The sequence below is a fragment of the Phyllobates terribilis genome, unplaced genomic scaffold (assembly GCF_046119375.1).
Source record: "Phyllobates terribilis strain yellow unplaced genomic scaffold, ASM4611937v1 Scaffold_12__6_contigs__length_324123572, whole genome shotgun sequence".
Classification (NCBI taxonomy): domain Eukaryota; kingdom Metazoa; phylum Chordata; class Amphibia; order Anura; family Dendrobatidae; genus Phyllobates; species Phyllobates terribilis.
The window spans coordinates 78802745-78820098 of record NW_027362772.1 but is presented as its reverse complement, the minus strand read 5'-3'; the positions used below and the strand labels follow the sequence as shown (position 1 = coordinate 78820098).

At 48.1% G+C, this 17354-nt stretch overlaps 1 protein-coding gene across 1 annotated transcript in view; it reads left to right on the top strand.

Moving 5' to 3' along the window:
* Positions 1 to 2547: 2547 nt before the first annotated feature.
* The window catches only part of BAX (BCL2 associated X, apoptosis regulator), a 14847-nt gene continuing 40 nt past the window's right edge, over positions 2548 to 17354 (top strand). The window contains exons 1-6 of the mRNA XM_073656008.1: positions 2548 to 2764; positions 7596 to 7644; positions 7751 to 7906; positions 9253 to 9388; positions 10117 to 10221; positions 13702 to 17354. The exon at positions 13702 to 17354 is cut by the window's right edge and continues 40 nt beyond it. Of these exons, the coding sequence (XP_073512109.1) occupies positions 2659 to 2764; positions 7596 to 7644; positions 7751 to 7906; positions 9253 to 9388; positions 10117 to 10221; positions 13702 to 13803 (654 nt within the window). The 5' untranslated portion in view covers positions 2548 to 2658 and the 3' untranslated portion in view covers positions 13804 to 17354. The remainder of the gene's footprint in view (positions 2765 to 7595; positions 7645 to 7750; positions 7907 to 9252; positions 9389 to 10116; positions 10222 to 13701) is intronic.

The following is a 17354-nucleotide window of genomic DNA, read 5'->3' as shown; positions in this document are numbered from 1 at the left end:
TGCCCACGTTGCAGAAATGAAGCAGAAAATTTCTGCTTAATTTCTGCAAGTCCTCTCCCGGAAAAACGCATGCAGAATTCCGCACGCGTTTATCGCGCGTTTATCGCGTTTTCCACATGCGGAATTGCCTTGCGTTTTTTATGCATTGGACAAAGGCAATTCTGCTTGCGGAAACGCAAAATTAATTGACATGCTGCGGATTTTTGAACGCAGCATAAACGCTGCGGAAAAATCCGCAGCATGTGCATATAACTTGCGGAATCCCATTGGGGACCATGGGGTGCGGGTTACCAAGCGTTTTACAAGCGTTTCCGCTGCGGAAATTCCGCATCAAAAACGCTTGAAAAACGCTACGTGGGCACGCAGCCTAAGAAAGAAAATCATTGAAATAGTTATAAAGTGTTACAAATAAAGAACCCAGTCTGCTTTGATATATTTGCCTAGGAGACACCTTGCTGATGCAGTATAACTACCTTGTTTCTTGTTGCTGTGCTCAGTCTTGTCATGGTGTATGACTCTTATATGCCGAGACCAACATATAAGGGGTTAAAATGTCAGCTGCACTTCCGACTCCCACTTCAGCCCCTAATATCGCAGACTATTTCTGTTTTAGCAATGCCTGCGCTGTCTTCCAATGGTCACATTGCATTATGTCACGTAAGAGCTGCAGCCAATCAGCAGCCACTTTATTCCATCTGATAGGCTGCAATCAGTTGCTACCAGGAGACACAGCGCCTACAATGGAGGAATGGTGTAGATATTTATTGGAGGGTTTTTGTTTGATTATCTCTCTAAATATAATCTCGTCATTTGCATTTTTTTAAGTCACTTTTCTTTTTTTTTGTCTTGTGGTATACGCTGACTTTTTTTGCGCCGAATTCCTCAAAATGGCGCACGTGGTTCATGAATTATCCACAAAATAAAAATCGCTCTTAATTTTTGTGTTTTCTGGGCCTTTTTTTTTTAGAACAAAAAGTCACAAGTTCTGCTAAAATTTGGCAAAATTTGCTGAAAGTTTTCAGGTGTACTTAAAATCATTTCGGGATCTGCAGCACAGTTGCGCAAAAGTTTTGAGACTTTTTAAAAAGTTGCAATAGATGAATTGAACGCAAACACCTAGAAAGCAAAAATCACACCCACAATGGGGAATATAAAAAAATGACAAGCGAATAGTTATATATAGAAAAAAAAACAACTTAAAAATGCGCAAAAGAAGAATTTGAGCATATAAAAAACAGACTAAAAACACCAAAACGTAGACAAAAAAGGGCGTAAATTAAATACTGAATCAGACCCTTAATCTCTTTTTAAGGCTTCCATGTCAATCCCACCCTCCCCTGAACATGATTGTGGTGGTGTATGTATATATGCTGTGTATGTAATAAATATATATATATATATATGTATGTATATATAGTATACACACAGTATATATACATACACAGCGGGTGAAATAAGTATTGAACCTCATCAATTTTTTAAGTACATCAATTTCTAAAGGTGCTATTGACATGAAATTCTCACCAGATGTCGCTAACAACCCATCCAATACACACAGGCAGAGAAATCAAACCATAGATGTCCATAACTTAATTTATGGTGAAATGTTCTTTCCACTTCCGGAATATGACGCCAACAGTGCTCACTGGAGCCTTCAGTAGTTTAGAAATTCTTCTGTAACCAATGCCATCAGTATGTTTTCCAACAATAAGGTTGTGAAGGTCTTGAGACAGCTCACTGGTTTTACTCATCATGAAATGTTTCCTGTGTGGCACCTTGGTAATGAGACACCTTTTTATAGGCCATCAGTTGAACCAACTGATATTATAGTTCACTAAGTGGCAGGATTGCTTTCTAACTGCTGATAGATTCCAGCTGATATCATGGCTTTGTGTACCTCTCTTTCTTCATGTGTCCAATACTTTTTCCCTGTGTCATTTCTCATTATTACACATGACCTGGTGATTTCTTTGCCTCTGTGGATCGGATGAGTTGTTACTGACATCTGGTGATAATTTCATGTCAATAGCACCTTTAGAAATATATTTACTTAGAAAATCGGAGACGTGATCAATATTCATTTCATCCGCTGAGTATATGTATGTGTGTGTGTAACAGATAATAATAAAATGCATAAAAGTTAATTTCATCCCCTCTTTCCAGGATATAAATAAAATGAAATGATAAAATAAATAAAAAATATACAAGAGTTCATATCACCTCCTCTTCCCAAAATGTAAATAAGTCAATACCCCTATAAGGTGAGAAAAAAATGACAGCTCACCTCAAAAAAATAAGCCTCAATACAACTTTATTGTCCAAAAAAATAAAAAGTTTTGTCTCGTAGAGGGAGGGTCTTGACAAACCTGTCACGTGACTGCTGCAGTGTTTACGCTACCGCCCTCAAGTATTTCTTTCGCTTCGCCCCCCACGTGACAATGACGTCACCACCGCCCAGGCAGGAAGCCGCAGACAATGACACAGCACCCCTCTTCGCTTGCCAGTAGTCAAGATGGCGCCCGCTGCAGCTTTGGCCAGATCTGCGTCATGACGCAACGACGCAATTATGTCACCTGAGAGGCGTGGTTTAGCTAGCCGCCCTGTAGTGTCTTGGCGGCAGCAACGTAGTTAGGTAGTCACTGTGCGAAGGAAGGAAGCATGGCGGAGCAGGGAGCCGGCGGAGATTGGCCCCAGAATGAGAGCGAAGGAGCCAGCGGGGGAGCCCCGGGAGGAACTGGACGGAGGGAGAGCAGCGGCGGAGCAGGTGAGGGGCTACATCCAGCAATGTGGGGGAAGGGAGCCCTGTACATGGACGTGCCCGGGCCTCTGCCCCTGTATGGTGTGTTATAGGGCTGCTCTCGTCAGAGAGAAGGTTCTGCCCCAAGAGCTGACTCTCTGGGGGGTGGCATATGTAGGGTAGGGGGTACTCTATACGTAGGGGGGGGGGGACGCTGTACATAGGGTAGGGGGGGACTCTATACGTAGGGGGTGGACCGGCGTACGGAGAGGAGAGGGGGGGGGGTGGACCGGCGTACGGAGAGGAGAGGGGAGGGGGTGGACCGGCGTACGGAGAGGAGAGGGGAGGGGGTGGACCGGCGTACGGAGAGGAGAGGGGGGGGGTGGACCGGCGTACGGAGAGGAGAGGGGGGGGTGGACCGGCGTGCGGAAAGAAGGGGGGGTGGACCGGCGTGCGGAAAGAAGGGGGGGTGGACCGGCGTGCGGAAAGAAGGGGGGGTGGACCGGCGTGCGGAAAGAAGGGGGGGTGGACCGGCGTGCGGAAAGAAGAGGGGGGGGTGCGTACGGAGAGGAGGAGGAGGGGGGTGGGTGGACCGGCGTGCGGAAAGAAGGGGGGGTGGACCGGCGTGCGGAAAGAAGAGGGGGGGGGTGTGTACGGAGAGGAGAGGGGAGGGGGTGGACCGGCGTACGGAGAGGAGAGGGGAGGGGGTGGACCGGCGTACGGAGAGGAGAGGGGGGGGGGTGGACCGGCGTACGGAGAGGAGAGGGGGGGGGGGTGGACCGGCGTACGGAGAGGAGAGGGGGGGGTGGACCGGCGTGCGGAAAGAAGGGGGGGGTGGACCGGCGTGCGGAAAGAAGGGGGGGTGGACCGGCGTGCGGAAAGAAGAGGGGGGGGTGCGTACGGAGAGGAGGAGGGGGGGGGGTGGACCGGCGTGCGGAAAGAAGAGGGGGGGGGTGTGTACGGAGAGGAGAGGGGAGGGGGTGGACCGGCGTACGGAGAGGAGAGGGGAGGGGGTGGACCGGCGTACGGAGAGGAGAGGGGAGGGGGTGGACCGGCGTACGGAGAGGAGAGGGGGGGGTGGACCGGCGTACGGAGAGGAGAGGGGGGGGGGTGGACCGGCGTACGGAGAGGAGAGGGGGGGTGGTGTGGACCGGCGTACGGAGAGGAGAGGGGGGGTGGTGTGGACCGGCGTACGGAGAGGAGAGGGGGGGTGGTGTGGACCGGCGTACGGAGAGGAGAGGGGGGGGGGTGTGGACCGGCGTACGGAGAGGAGAGGGGGGGGGGTGTGGACCGGCGTACGGAGAGGAGAGGGGGGGGTGTGGACCGGCGTACGGAGAGGAGAGGGGGGGGGGGTGTGGACCGGCGTACGGAGAGGAGAGGGGGGGGGTGTGGACCGGCGTACGGAGAGGAGAGGGGGGGGGGGTGTGGACCGGCGTACGGAGAGGAGAGGGGGGGGGGTGTGGACCGGCGTACGGAGAGGAGAGGGGGGGGGTGTGGACCGGCGTACGGAGAGGAGAGGGGGGGGGGTGTGGACCGGCGTACGGAGAGGAGAGGGGGGGGGGTGTGGACCGGCGTACGGAGAGGAGAGGGGGGGGGGTGTGGACCGGCGTACGGAGAGGAGAGGGGGGGGGGTGTGGACCGGCGTACGGAGAGGAGAGGGGGGGGGGTGTGGACCGGCGTACGGAGAGGAGGGGGGGGGGGTGTGGACCGGCGTACGGAGAGGAGGGGGGGGGGGTGTGGACCGGCGTACGGAGAGGAGGGGGGGGGGGGTGTGGACCGGCGTACGGAGAGGAGAGGGGGGGGGGTGTGGACCGGCGTACGGAGAGGAGAGGGGGGGGTGTGGACCGGCGTACGGAGAGGAGAGGGGGGGGGGTGTGGACCGGCGTACGGAGAGGAGAGGGGGGGGGGTGGACCGGCGTACGGAGAGGTGGGGGGGGGGTGGACCGGCGTACGGAGAGGTGGGGGGGGGGTGGACCGGCGTACGGAGAGGTGAGGGGGGGGGGGTGGACCGGCGTACGGAGAGGGGAGGGGGTGGACCGGCGTACGGAGAGGTGAGGGGGGGGGTGGACCGGCGTACGGAGAGGAGAGGGTGTGGACCGGCGTACGGAGAGGAGAGGGGGGGGTGTGGACCGGCGTACGGAGAGGAGAGGGGGGGTGGACCGGCGTACGGAGGGGTGGGCGGTGCGCGTTCTGTGCAGTCCTATGTAAATGGGGTTATCTGAGGTCGGGGAGCGGCGAGGAAGCGGCAGAAGGGACATTTCTGCTCGTATAAAGCAGATCTGACCTTGAACTGTGCGGTTTATGAGGCTCTGAAGGTGTGCGAGCCGGGGAGAGGGGTGATGATGCCGTGCCCTTGTGTGTAGGGGATGGGGAACCCCCACGATCAGTGATGTTTGTGTGCCCTGATAGATGTGGGTATTTTTTTGTGTATTTCTATTTTTATGATGATTTTGTACTTTAGCTTTTTGTTTCTGCTTCTATTTCTGTAGTGAAATTTGGAACTTTTTTTTAAATAGAAGTTTTAAGAATTAATGTTTTTGCTTTTTTTTCCGGATGGTAAGAAACAGTGACAGCAGGGTTGTTCAGAGAGGATCTGATGTGCATTTGGGAGCGGAATCTGCTTAAAAATCCCCGTAAAAACAACAAATCTGTGGATTTACCATTGAAGTTATAGAGGTGTCTTTTTAGTCTTCGGAGACCATTGCTTACCATTTAATTTGCCTGTGACCTTGGTGCTTCCTGGCATTTAAAGGGTTATTCTCGTGTTCTTTTATTGGTAAAACTGCAAAGTGATTGTAGAAAGAAGCAGCTTGTCTTGAGAACGGAGGGATTTTTTTTCTTATTTATGGCTTGTTGCCTGGGTTACAACCTCTTCTGCTCTTTAGCAGCGGTGGCTGATTGTGTATGGTGCTTACAAGCTCTTTGCTATAGAGCTGGTAAGCGCTGCTTTTGAAGCTAGCCCCCGATGCTGCTTTGAGGCCGGCAGCAGATCGAGAACAGTTCATTTTTGCAATTGGTTATCACCCAAAAAAAAAATTGCAGCATTTGCTTGCTATATAAACACTGTTTTTTTGCACTGTTTATTGCTGGCTGCAGAATGGGTTAACTAAGAATCTGTCAGTGAGCTTTAAGGTCTGTAGCTGTTTGATCTGTCCTGCTCTTACCTAATTTATGACCAGAGACAATGAATGTGGAGAAAAAATGCAGAGCCTATAAAAGCCCAAAATGCATTTTTAAATTAAAAAAAGAGTCCCTTTTCTATTTAGTTGTACTCCTCATCTGTCTGGTAAAATGTGGCTAGGCGTCAGTACAGTCATTCGTGTTCATAGGTCACTTTCATACCTGCGACATGCACAGTCCGAGGATGACCTGGACCGGCTGCAAATCTCCCGACTCCAAATTCAACTGCGTCGTAGACATTATATGAAGCTGTTAAATTCGGACCAGGAGACCCGCGGCCGGTCCTGTCACTCCAGGTCATTCTCGCACCCATAATTGTTGGAAGTGTGGAACCGGTCGTGCGGCTCGCTGACTGTGGAGCTTCAGTAATCCTCGTCTCTGGAGGGTTGCATAACCATGGATTCCGCCGTCGTATTATTAGATTCCTGCTCTGTATTCTGCACAAGTGTTTTCTCAATCGTTGCTGCTTGTTAAAAATAAAAAAAACAATTCAGGAATTTCTAGTTCCCTTCCAAATTTACTGAGATTTAGTTATTACTATTTTATTTTATTTTTTTTTGCATAGAATTGTGCACAGAAAATCTGCAACAGATTATAGCACTGGTGATGAATTTCTTAAAATGGAGTGGCCTCGGCCCCTCGTCCGCAGGGGCCTCGATTTTGGGCTTTGTACACGCACCATGGAGCCTTCTGCGGTCCCCCAGGGTAGTTGTCGCCCTTCCGGAGCCGTAGTTCAGAGGTTTCTCATCCTCTCTTATGTAACTGCATTTCATTGAAACTTAATCTGAGTTTTGTACAGAAACCAGACGGGAAGTTCAGATACAGGTAATGGCTTTCTAGTTGACTTTTATGACTGGAAAATGAAGAGCGGATTACTCGGGGTGGCTCGTCCCTCCTGAGACTTCTCCTAACACGTAATTCTCCAGTACAGAGGTTTGCACCATCTCGTGCTCTTTGCAATCCTCGGCCGTTGCTCCCGGTCCAGTGTGCAATGATTACGAGGTCTCTGCTCATTGACCAGCCTTTTTCTGGCATTTCTGTATGAAGTAGAAAGCCCCTTTAAGTGGAGGTGACCTCACTTCTTTGCTGGCTCTTGCAGACTTTGGTTTTGTAACCTGAGCTTGGTGCTGTGTAAGGATAAGCGGTCCAGGTAGAGGACAGGAGCCGTCTGTGGTCTTGGAGACCGGATGACTGTGCATCAACATACAGAGATGGGACAGTGACTCATTCCAGGAAACTCCGCCGTCTGCGCCGGCGTCTTATGTTGCTTCTCATCCTTGCATCTAAGAAAACAATGTCTAGGAGCATCTCCAGCTCTTTTTCTTTGCATGTTCCTCAATCTGTGATATTAGGACCTCGCTGTCCCACAATAGTCCTGGAGATATATATATCTATATATCTATATCTATCCAATGAAATTTGATCAGATCCTCTCCGAACAATTTCAGTTTGTTGATAATTTTTGAGCAAGAAAACACAATAGTTGTGGATTTTGTGTAGAATCGAAAATATATATTAATCCGTTCCCCTCGCACTTATTACGATTCCTTGCCGGTTGTCTAACCTCTCGGACCACCTCCTATGAGGGGCTTATGGCATATCCCGTGGATCTAATAGTCAAACATGCTTAATGTTTTCCTACATTTTTGATGAAAATTTTTTTTTTTCCCCATCGCAGGCGTATCGACAGAGCAAATCATGCAAACCGGCGACTTACTTCTGCGTGGGTGAGTAGTAATGACTTACAAGGTGGAATTATGACCCTTTGTCATTATTTATTTTCATTGCATTGATTACACGCGTCCTATCTTTATACTTCCTGTCCTTCGTCAGGTTCATCATGGATCGGGTGCAGCGCAGTTCGGCTACGGAAGCTGCAGGAATTCCCGAGCTGGGAGTGGTGGAACAAGGGAATCCTTCCACAAAAAGGCTGTGCGAATGCCTTCGAAAGATCGGAGATGAGTTGGATGGGAACATGGAGCTGCAGAGGTAAGGACTTGGCTCTTGTGGGTTGTATAACCTCTCCCCAAAAAGAGATATTTAAAGGGGAAAATAAATGGCAAGTTCCTTTTTTTTTTGCATTTAGAATTTGACCCCCTAATTTTCATATTTCTGAATTAACACTACCCTTGTCCACGGGCTGTGTCTGGTATCATCTCATTTAATAAGTGAGGCTGCAATACCAGAGAGACGGTCCCTGAACAAGGGTGGTGCTGATGTTAAAGGGAGAAGGAGGGATGAAGTAGAATAGATATAGATATTTCTTATTAAAAAATATTATTTTTTCATTATAACTATATTTTTATGTTAATAATATTATAAGCAAATATAATAGTGTAGTAAAAATGTAATCTAATATAAAATATTAGAAAAAAAATATTTTATATTAAAATAAAATATATTTTTGTATCTATAATGTATTATAAAATATATATTATATATTTAATATTTTATTTACAATAAAATTATGATATATACCAATATTATGATCTAAAATAGTATAATAAAAAATTAAATGTATTTATAAGAAAATAATATATATTTTATATTATATAAAAAATATTATTAAAAAAAAGATATATTTATAATATACTATTAAAATATATTATAAAATATGTTTTATATATTTAATAATTTTATTTACAACAAAATTATAATCTTAACAATATTATGATCTAAAAAACATTTCTAAAATTGTATTTTATTTATAAGAAAATAATAATGTATTTTATATTATAAAATATATATATATATATGTGTGTGTGTTTTTAATAGTTATAATGTACAATTCAAATAATTATAATATAATAAAGAATAATATTTTTTAAATAAGCATTATTAGTATAAATTATATCAATTGGTCCATCTTCTGTCAGGCAAGACGTGTCTGATTTCTTGCACAGCAGCAATCTAGGAGTGCAGTGAATAAGGGCCACAAGCCCTCCCGGCCCCCGTATGTCTGCTCTGATCACTGAATGTCCTCTCTGCTGCTTCCTATCGCTTCCATCTCTGTAATGGGCCACAGTTTGCACCCGGCCTGTGACCGGCTTGGTGCAGCCTCTCCTGTACTTTTCTTTTTATACCTTCAAGTTTTCTGCTCACAACTTGGAAAGCTGTGTATACAAATGTTGAGGCCGGACGTAACGGGACATGGTACCCCCAGAGCTGTTGCATAAGGGAAGGTCGGGTATCCCATGCTTCTTCTGTGCATGATGTGTAGCATCTGTATTAGTAAAGTGACTACATGTCTGCCATAACTGAACCTTAATCTGTGGCTTCCTCCATCTACCTGTGTCACGTACCTGACTTCTGTCCATCTGCTGCTCTCCGGCTAGGATGATTGAGCAGGTCCAGGGCAACCCCCCCAAGGAGGTCTTCTTACAAGTGGCTACTGAAATGTTTGCAGACGGCAACTTCAACTGGGGTCGTGTGGTAGCCTTGTTTTACTTTGCCTGCAAACTGGTTCTTAAGGTGAGTGTTTCCTGATTTCTGTAGTGAAATGTGTGAACACAAACATTACTTACTAGCATTTAAAGGGGTTGTTCAGGCTGAAGTCTGCAGTCACTTTATGTGATAGAAGTCTTGTGAATCCTTACAGTGCCTCTGGTATCAGTCTTGCAATTTGCATACTTCGGGCCACATTTCAATTAGACGTGTCCAGCCTTTCTCCATTCACTTGTATTGAGCCAGGTCTCTCAAGTCTAGTTGATATGTGCCAACATACTTGCAGTCACGTGCCTGACCGTTTTCAACACTGGAGAATCCTGACTTGCGCGCTTCCACAAGTCTACAGTCACATAAGTTAACTCCAAGTCTGGACAACCCCTTTAAAGAAACTGCATCTATTGTAATCTAACAGTTATCACCTTTCCAGTGGATAGGCCATGATTTTTCTAAGGCTGGAATACCCTTTTAACCACAGCAGAGATCCTCTGCAATAAGTGCCTCATCACCTTCACTGAAAAACATTCACACTCCCGTCATCAGTGTTTTTATATGTTTTTTTTTATCCAACATCTTAAGTGATTTGTAATCATTCTGCAGAGGTTTTATGTCTTTTCTTAATGTAAATATCCAGAATCAGAAAAAAAAAAGTTATCTTTCAAAAACAGCACCACACCTGTGCACATGCTACTTGTGGTATTGCATCACAGTCCCATTTAGTTATGAATTAGCTGATCACTGTCCATCTCTCGCAGGCGCTGTGGTCGCAGGTGCCACAAATGATCCGCACAATCATAGACTGGACTATGGAGTATCTCCGAGACCATGTTGTCCAGTGGATACGAGATCAAGGCGGCTGGGTGAGTTGGGGGTTCTTTTCTTTTTGGTTTGTTGTGGGTTTTATTCTTTTTACATATCTAATCAGATTTGATGTGTAGGATGATGCTCATGATTTCATTTGCTGCCTGCTTCATTCAGTGAGGTTAAAAAAAACCCAAAACACTAAAAACAGATGTACAGAAAAGGAGCTGCTTGCGAAGTGGGGAAGCAAGTTTGCATGCTGAACTAAAACTAAGCGGGGGGAGTGAGAGCTTGCATGCTAAATTAAGCGGGGGGAGTGAGAGCTTGCACGCTAAATTAAGCGGGGGGAGTGAGAGCTTGCATGCTAAATTAAGCGGGGGGAGTGAGAGCTTGCATGCTAAATTAAGCGGGGGGAGTGAGAGCTTGCACGCTAAATTAAGCGGGGGGAGTGAGAGCTTGCATGCTAAATTAAGCGGGGGGAGTGAGAGCTTGCATGCTAAATTAAGCGGGGGGAGTGAGCTTGCACGCTAAATTAAGCGGGGGGAGTGAGAGCTTGCATGCTAAATTAAGCGGGGGGAGTGAGAGCTTGCACGCTAAATTAAGCGGGGGGAGGGAGAGCTTGCACGCTAAATTAAGCGGGGGGAGGGAGAGCTTGCACGCTAAATTAAGCGGGGGGAGGGAGAGCTTGCACGCTAAATTAAGCGGGGGGAGGGAGAGCTTGCACGCTAAATTAAGCGGGGGGAGGGAGAGCTTGCACGCTAAATTAAGCGGGGGGAGGGAGAGCTTGCACGCTAAATTAAGCGGGGGAGCTTGCAAGCTGAATTAAGCGGGGGGAGGGGGAGCTTGCACGCTAAATTAAGCGGGGGGAGTGAGCTTGCACGCTAAATTAAGTGGGGGGAGTGAGAGCTTGCACGCTAAATTAAGCGGGGGGAGGGAGAGCTTGCACGCTAAATTAAGCGGGGGGAGGGAGAGCTTGCACGCTAAATTAAGCCGGGGGAGGGAGAGCTTGCAAGCTGAATTAAGCGGGGGGAGGGAGAGCTTGCAAGCTGAATTAAGCGGGGGGAGGGAGAGCTTGCAAGCTGAATTAAGCGGGGGGAGGGAGAGTTTGCACGCTGAATTAAGCGGGGGGAGGGAGAGCTTGCAAGCTGAATTAAGCGGGGGGAGGGAGAGCTTGCAAGCTGAATTAAGCGGGGGGAGGGAGAGCTTGCAAGCTGAATTAAGCGGGGGGAGGGAGAGCTTGCACGCTGAATTAAGCGGGGGGGAGGGAGAGCTTGCAAGCTGAATTAAGCGGGGGGAGGGAGAGCTTGCAAGCTGAATTAAGCGGGGGGAGGGAGAGCTTGCAAGCTGAATTAAGCGGGGGGAGGGAGAGCTTGCAAGCTGAATTAAGCGGGGGAGGGGGAGCTTGCACGCTAAATTAAGCGGGGGAGGGGGAGCTTGCAAGCTAAATTAAGCGGGGGGGAGGGGGAGCTTGCACGCTGAATTAAGCGGGGGGAGGGGGAGCTTGCAAGCTGAATTAAGCGGGGGGAGGGAGAGCTTGCAAGCTGAATTAAGCGGGGGGAGGGAGAGCTTGCAAGCTGAATTAAGCGGGGGGAGGGAGAGCTTGCAAGCTGAATTAAGCGGGGGGAGGGAGAGCTTGCAAGCTGAATTAAGCGGGGGGAGGGAGAGCTTGCAAGCTGAATTAAGCGGGGGGAGGGAGAGCTTGCAAGCTGAATTAAGCGGGGGGGGGGGGGGGGGTGGAAAGCTCGCGCGTGGGGGCGAGGGGCCGGATATTGTACGCTGGGGGGAGGGGGGCCGGATGTTGTACGCTGTGGGGGGTTGGGGCGAGGGGGGCCGGATGTTGTACGCTGTGGGGGGTTGGGGCGAGGGGGGCCGGATGTTGTACGCTGTGGGGGGCTGGGGCGAGGGGGGCCGGATGTTGTACGCTGTGGGGGGCTGGGGCGAGGGAGGCCGGATGTTGTACGCTGTGAGGGGCCGGATGTTGTACGCTGTGGGGGGCTGGGGCGAGGGGCCGGATATTGTACGCTGGGGGGCTGGGGCGAGGGGGGCCGGATGTTGTACGCTGTGAGGGGCCGGATGTTGTACGCTGTGGGGGGTTGGGGCGAGGGGGGCCGGATGTTGTACGCTGTGGGGGGTTGGGGCGAGGGGGGCCGGATGTTGTACGCTGGGGGAAGGTTGGCGCGAAGGGGGCCGGATGTTGTACGCTGTGGGGGGTTGGGGCGAGGGGGGCCGGATGTTGTACGCTGTGAGGGGCTGGGGCGAGGGGGGCCGGATGTTGTACGCTGTGGGGGGCTGGGGCGAGGGGGGCTGGATGTTGTACGCTGTGGGGGGCTGGGACGAGGGGGGCCGGATGTTGTACGCTGTGGGGGGCTGGGGCGAGGGGGGCCGGATGTTGTACGCTGTGGGGGGCTGGGGCGAGGGGGGCCGGATGTTGTACGCTGTGAGGGGCCGGATGTTGTACGCTGTGGGGGGGAGGGGCGAGGGGGGCCGGATGTTGTACGCTGTGGGGGGCTGGGGCGAGGGGGGCCGGATGTTGTACGCTGTGGGGGGCTGGGGCGAGGGAGGCCGGATGTTGTACGCTGTGAGGGGCCGGATGTTGTACGCTGTGGGGGGCTGGGGCGAGGGAGGCCGGATGTTGTACGCTGTGAGGGGCCGGATGTTGTACGCTGTGGGGGGCTGGGGCGAGGGGCCGGATATTGTACGCTGGGGGGCTGGGGCGAGGGGGGCCGGATGTTGTACGCTGTGAGGGGCCGGATGTTGTACGCTGTGGGGGGTTGGGGCGAGGGGGGCCGGATGTTGTACGCTGTGGGGGGCTGGGGCGAGGGGGGCCGGATGTTGTACGCTGTGGGGGGCTGGGGCGAGGGGGGCCGGATGTTGTACGCTGTGGGGGGCTGGGGCGAGGGGGGCCGGATGTTGTACGCTGTGAGGGGCCGGATGTTGTACGCTGTGGGGGGGAGGGGCGAGGGGGGCCGGATGTTGTACGCTGTGGGGGGCTGGGGCGAGGGGGGCTGGATGTTGTACGCTGTGGGGGGGAGGGGCGAGGGGGGCCGGATGTTGTACGCTGTGGGGGGCTGGGGCGAGGGGGGCCGGATGTTGTACGCTGTGGGGGGCTGGGGCGAGGGGGGCCGGATGTTGTACGCTGTGGGGGGCTGGGGCGAGGGAGGCCGGATGTTGTACGCTGTGGGGGGCTGGGGCGAGGGGGGCCGGATGTTGTACGCTGTGGGGGGCTGGGGCGAGGGGGGCCGGATGTTGTACGCTGTGGGGGGCTGGGGCGAGGGGGGCCGGATGTTGTACGCTGTGGGGGGCTGGGGCGAGGGAGGCCGGATGTTGTACGCTGTGGGGGGGAGGGGCGAGGGGACCAGATGATGATCCTGAGTTCAGTGATGACGTTTCCTGATCCTTTTCTCCATACAATGTATTTATCTTGTTGATGAATATTATGGACGTTCCCTTTCTCCCCTCCAGTCTGTTGCTCATGCTCAATACTCCCAGATCACTGATCCTCATTACTTCTGCTCTAAATATATTTTGTTTCTCCACAGGAGGGGCTTCTGTCTTACTTCGGCACACCGACCCTACAGACTGTCGGGGTCTTTGTCGCCGGTCTTCTCACTGCCACTTTCGTCTACCTCCGATACTCTTAGGAACTCCTCGCAGGCCTGAAGCTTTCACGAGCTCGTCTGGAAGCACAAACTTCACCCCGGGGTCACTCCAGCATTGACGGAAAAGCTCGAGAGCGAGTGCTTCCATCAGGGATGCCACCGTGCTCTACGAAAACCGCTCTTACGTGGCCTCTGGGGCCAGTTTTTGAGATGACGTCTACTCCCCCCTCCCTCACACACTTTCCTTTTTTTTTTACTTTTTGCATTAAAACACGTGCCTTTTTAATAAGCCTCTTTTTAATTTAATACTTGAAGTTGTGCCCCTTACCTTTCTGTGTCCAGAGGGCAAGGACAATAGTCATAGAATGTAAACCCATCCCCCTTCCCCATCCGCCGCCTCTCTCGGTTTCCGGTGGATTGTTATGTTTTTTTTTTTTTTTTTTTTTTTTTACATTTTCGATATTGCTGAGTTTGCACCTTTTAGTTTTTTGGAAGATGAATTCCGTTATTTAAGTAAAGGGAAAAAATGGTTACAGCTTCAGTTCTGTACAGGGCAGCATGGCGTGTCGGTATCAGTAGCGTCACGGTACGGTGCTGAACGTAGAGGGGAACCCGCTGCTGTCAGTTACGGCATCGGGGTGTACAGTGAAGAGGCTTTTCCCACGTCAGTCCGGAAATACAGGTGTGACAACCGGATGAGAAAGCATTTTGCATTTGGTTTATTGGGGGGAGGGGGGTTATTATTTTTAATAGAAATCATGAAAATCTAAATTTAATCCAGATTTTCTCTAGTAGAAAGGGATTTATCAGGTCTGAACCAGGGCAGATCAGAACCGTGTAAAGCACCAGCCATTCGTATAGGGTCTTAAAGGGAATGTCTACTATTACAGCTAAGAGCGTGCTTGATTAACAAGCAGTTGGGGTCTGGCGGGCATACGGTTGCAGGATTCGACTGCAGTGTTTAGTGTGCAGTCATTGCTTTACATGGGAGCTGTGTACCCTGACGCATTAAGGCACACCAAGCTGTGGCTCTCCAGCAGTATCAGGCCGTCGGGGTATGATGGAAGTTGTAGTTTTTTGAGCAATAAGAAAAAAAAATTAAATTTGCAGAGGTGTACTCTCCCTTTAAAAATAAAAATCAAATCTTGCATGCAACACAAAAAAAATCTATTTTTATTTCTAATTCTTTTTTACATTTTCTTTTATACTAAATATTTACTTTTTTTTTTTTTCTTTCCTGTTTTTTTTCTAAAATATCAACTTTTTTTTTTTAAGCAAAAAGCTCAGAAAAAAATAAGAATATATTCTGTAGTAGAAAAAAATCAGGAAAAAAAATTCTTTTTCTGAGCTTTTTTTCTTGTTTAAGCAGATATTTAATATCATTTTTTTCTGAGTTTTTTTCAGTTTTTTATATACTAAAATCTATTTAAGTTTCTGAGTTTTTTTTTTTTTTTTTGCTTTATAAGATCTACCGTAATTGGGTTTTTTTTTAGTTGAATTTTTTTCTCAATTTTTTTTAAATTTTTATTCACTCAGCTGAAAAGGATGTAAGCAATTAGAAGAGCGTGATTACTTTCTTCCAGAAACTGCACCGTTCATGCCCAAAATCGCCCTGGTCTTCCCATCTGCCCTATTAATTTAAATAGTCTTTAGCCGTAATATTAGTCGGAGCCCGTGGGGGGAAAAAAAAATAAAATAAAAAAAATATAATATATATATGTATACTGTCCCTTTAAACTTTCTATATTGTGCCCATGTAAAAGTTACTTTTATTTTGAACTGCAGAGCAGCAGCACCACCTACTGTCCATAAGCAGTATAGTAGATGTGTTTGACAAATGCTGCACACTGCTGCTTTCTTAATGGGAGTTGCGAAGGGGTCACTTGTCAAAATGCTTTCTCCTTTCCGTAAAATAACGTCACTTTTAATTTCTGGGTTGATGACCACTTTTTATGTGAAGGACTTTAACATGGGAAAAGAGGCCACTTTGAAATAACGATTCGATCCCATCTGTGAATTTTGTCATCTATTTTGTTTTTATTTTATTAAACACTCCTGATGATTTTTTTTTTTTTTTTTTTTTTATACTTATTTCACTCTTTTTGTGTGTAATTTTTTTATTTTTCTACCGGTAGAAGGTGTAGATGGATGTGTCAGTGCAATGATGAACTTTTACTGGACAAATACTTGATACCACTATACCTCAGCCACATGCTTTTCAGCCTTTTCCGGATGGTGGGGCAGTGATCACTCAATACCAGCTTTATTGGAACTGAACACATAATAACTGAACTTTTATAAAACAGAACCATTAGATTATTATTTTTTTTTTAGGAATAGACAATCATTTGATGTTTAGAATTTTTTTTTTCTTTTGTTGCCTTTCACGAGTTTTTTTTCCGTTGCCATATTCTGCCTTTATTATGTCTCCTTTATGTCTGCCTTTATTATGTCTCCTTTATAGGGAAATCAAACAGCATGACAATGTATACTTTCTCCCCACCTTTGCAGCAGTCTGTATGCGGCTGGCAGTGCCAGGAGGGCAGGTTTTGTAAGTCTGCTTGCTCCTCCATTCCTGCAAAGATGGCGCAGCACAGGACATATCAGCCTGCTCGCAGCAGCAGCATCATCATCATCATCATGATGATCAACTTTAGGTTGCCCACCTTTCAGGGTCAATTTTTTTTTTTTTCCTTAATTGCATGTATTTGGGGCTATAAATCATTTTTCCTATTGGGTTTCCCTTGAAATTTTGCACAGTTTTTGCTTTTACAGGCACCTTGTTTGTCCACCACATTCAACTTTGACGTGGTTTGTGGTCATAAATCAGCTGAGAGGAGCTCAGAAAAAAAAAAGATATATAAACTCTCTCCCATAAGATTGTCAGAACGAGCTCACTGATAGATCCTGAGTTAACTCCTTATGCAGCCAGCAACAAAGAAAAAAGACAAGCAAAAATGATTTTTAGCCCCAAATATATGTAGTTAATTAAAAACAACAACAAAAAGTCCCCTAAAAGTGGACAACCTCTTTAATATAATGCAGTTCTTGGTTTTGTTTGTCACAGAGATGAGTTAAGGTGGGGAACAAAATGCTCTGTTTTCTCTGTGGAGCCTTTACAGGATAAATTAAGTATTACACAGTTCCTATTGAAATTATTGTGTAAAGAAAGCTTAACTTGGGACCTCCAGGGATTCTGCATAGCCTCTTCTGTTATGCAGGGTCAATAACAGAAAATGTTCCATTTAAACATTGTACTTACAGTTCGCCGCCACAAGAGGGAGCAAACCTCTACATGTTTATATATGTAGTCTTTACTTGTTGACCTCTAGTGGCTGGAAACTGAACTGTACATTACAATATTGGTGTATTGTGTGACATTCAATTTTGTACCAAACTCCTTTTGGAATAAAACAGTGGTCCCTGGTTATAAAACAACGGTCACACGGAGCTTCTTTCTGTACCTGGTGCTTCCCCTGCTCAATCATTGCAATGTAGAAGGGTGGGCTCTATGCAAACCATCCATTCCTACAAGATCCTAATAACAGTAAACTTTTTTTTTTTTCCAGGAGTGTACTATTTTTTTTTTTTTT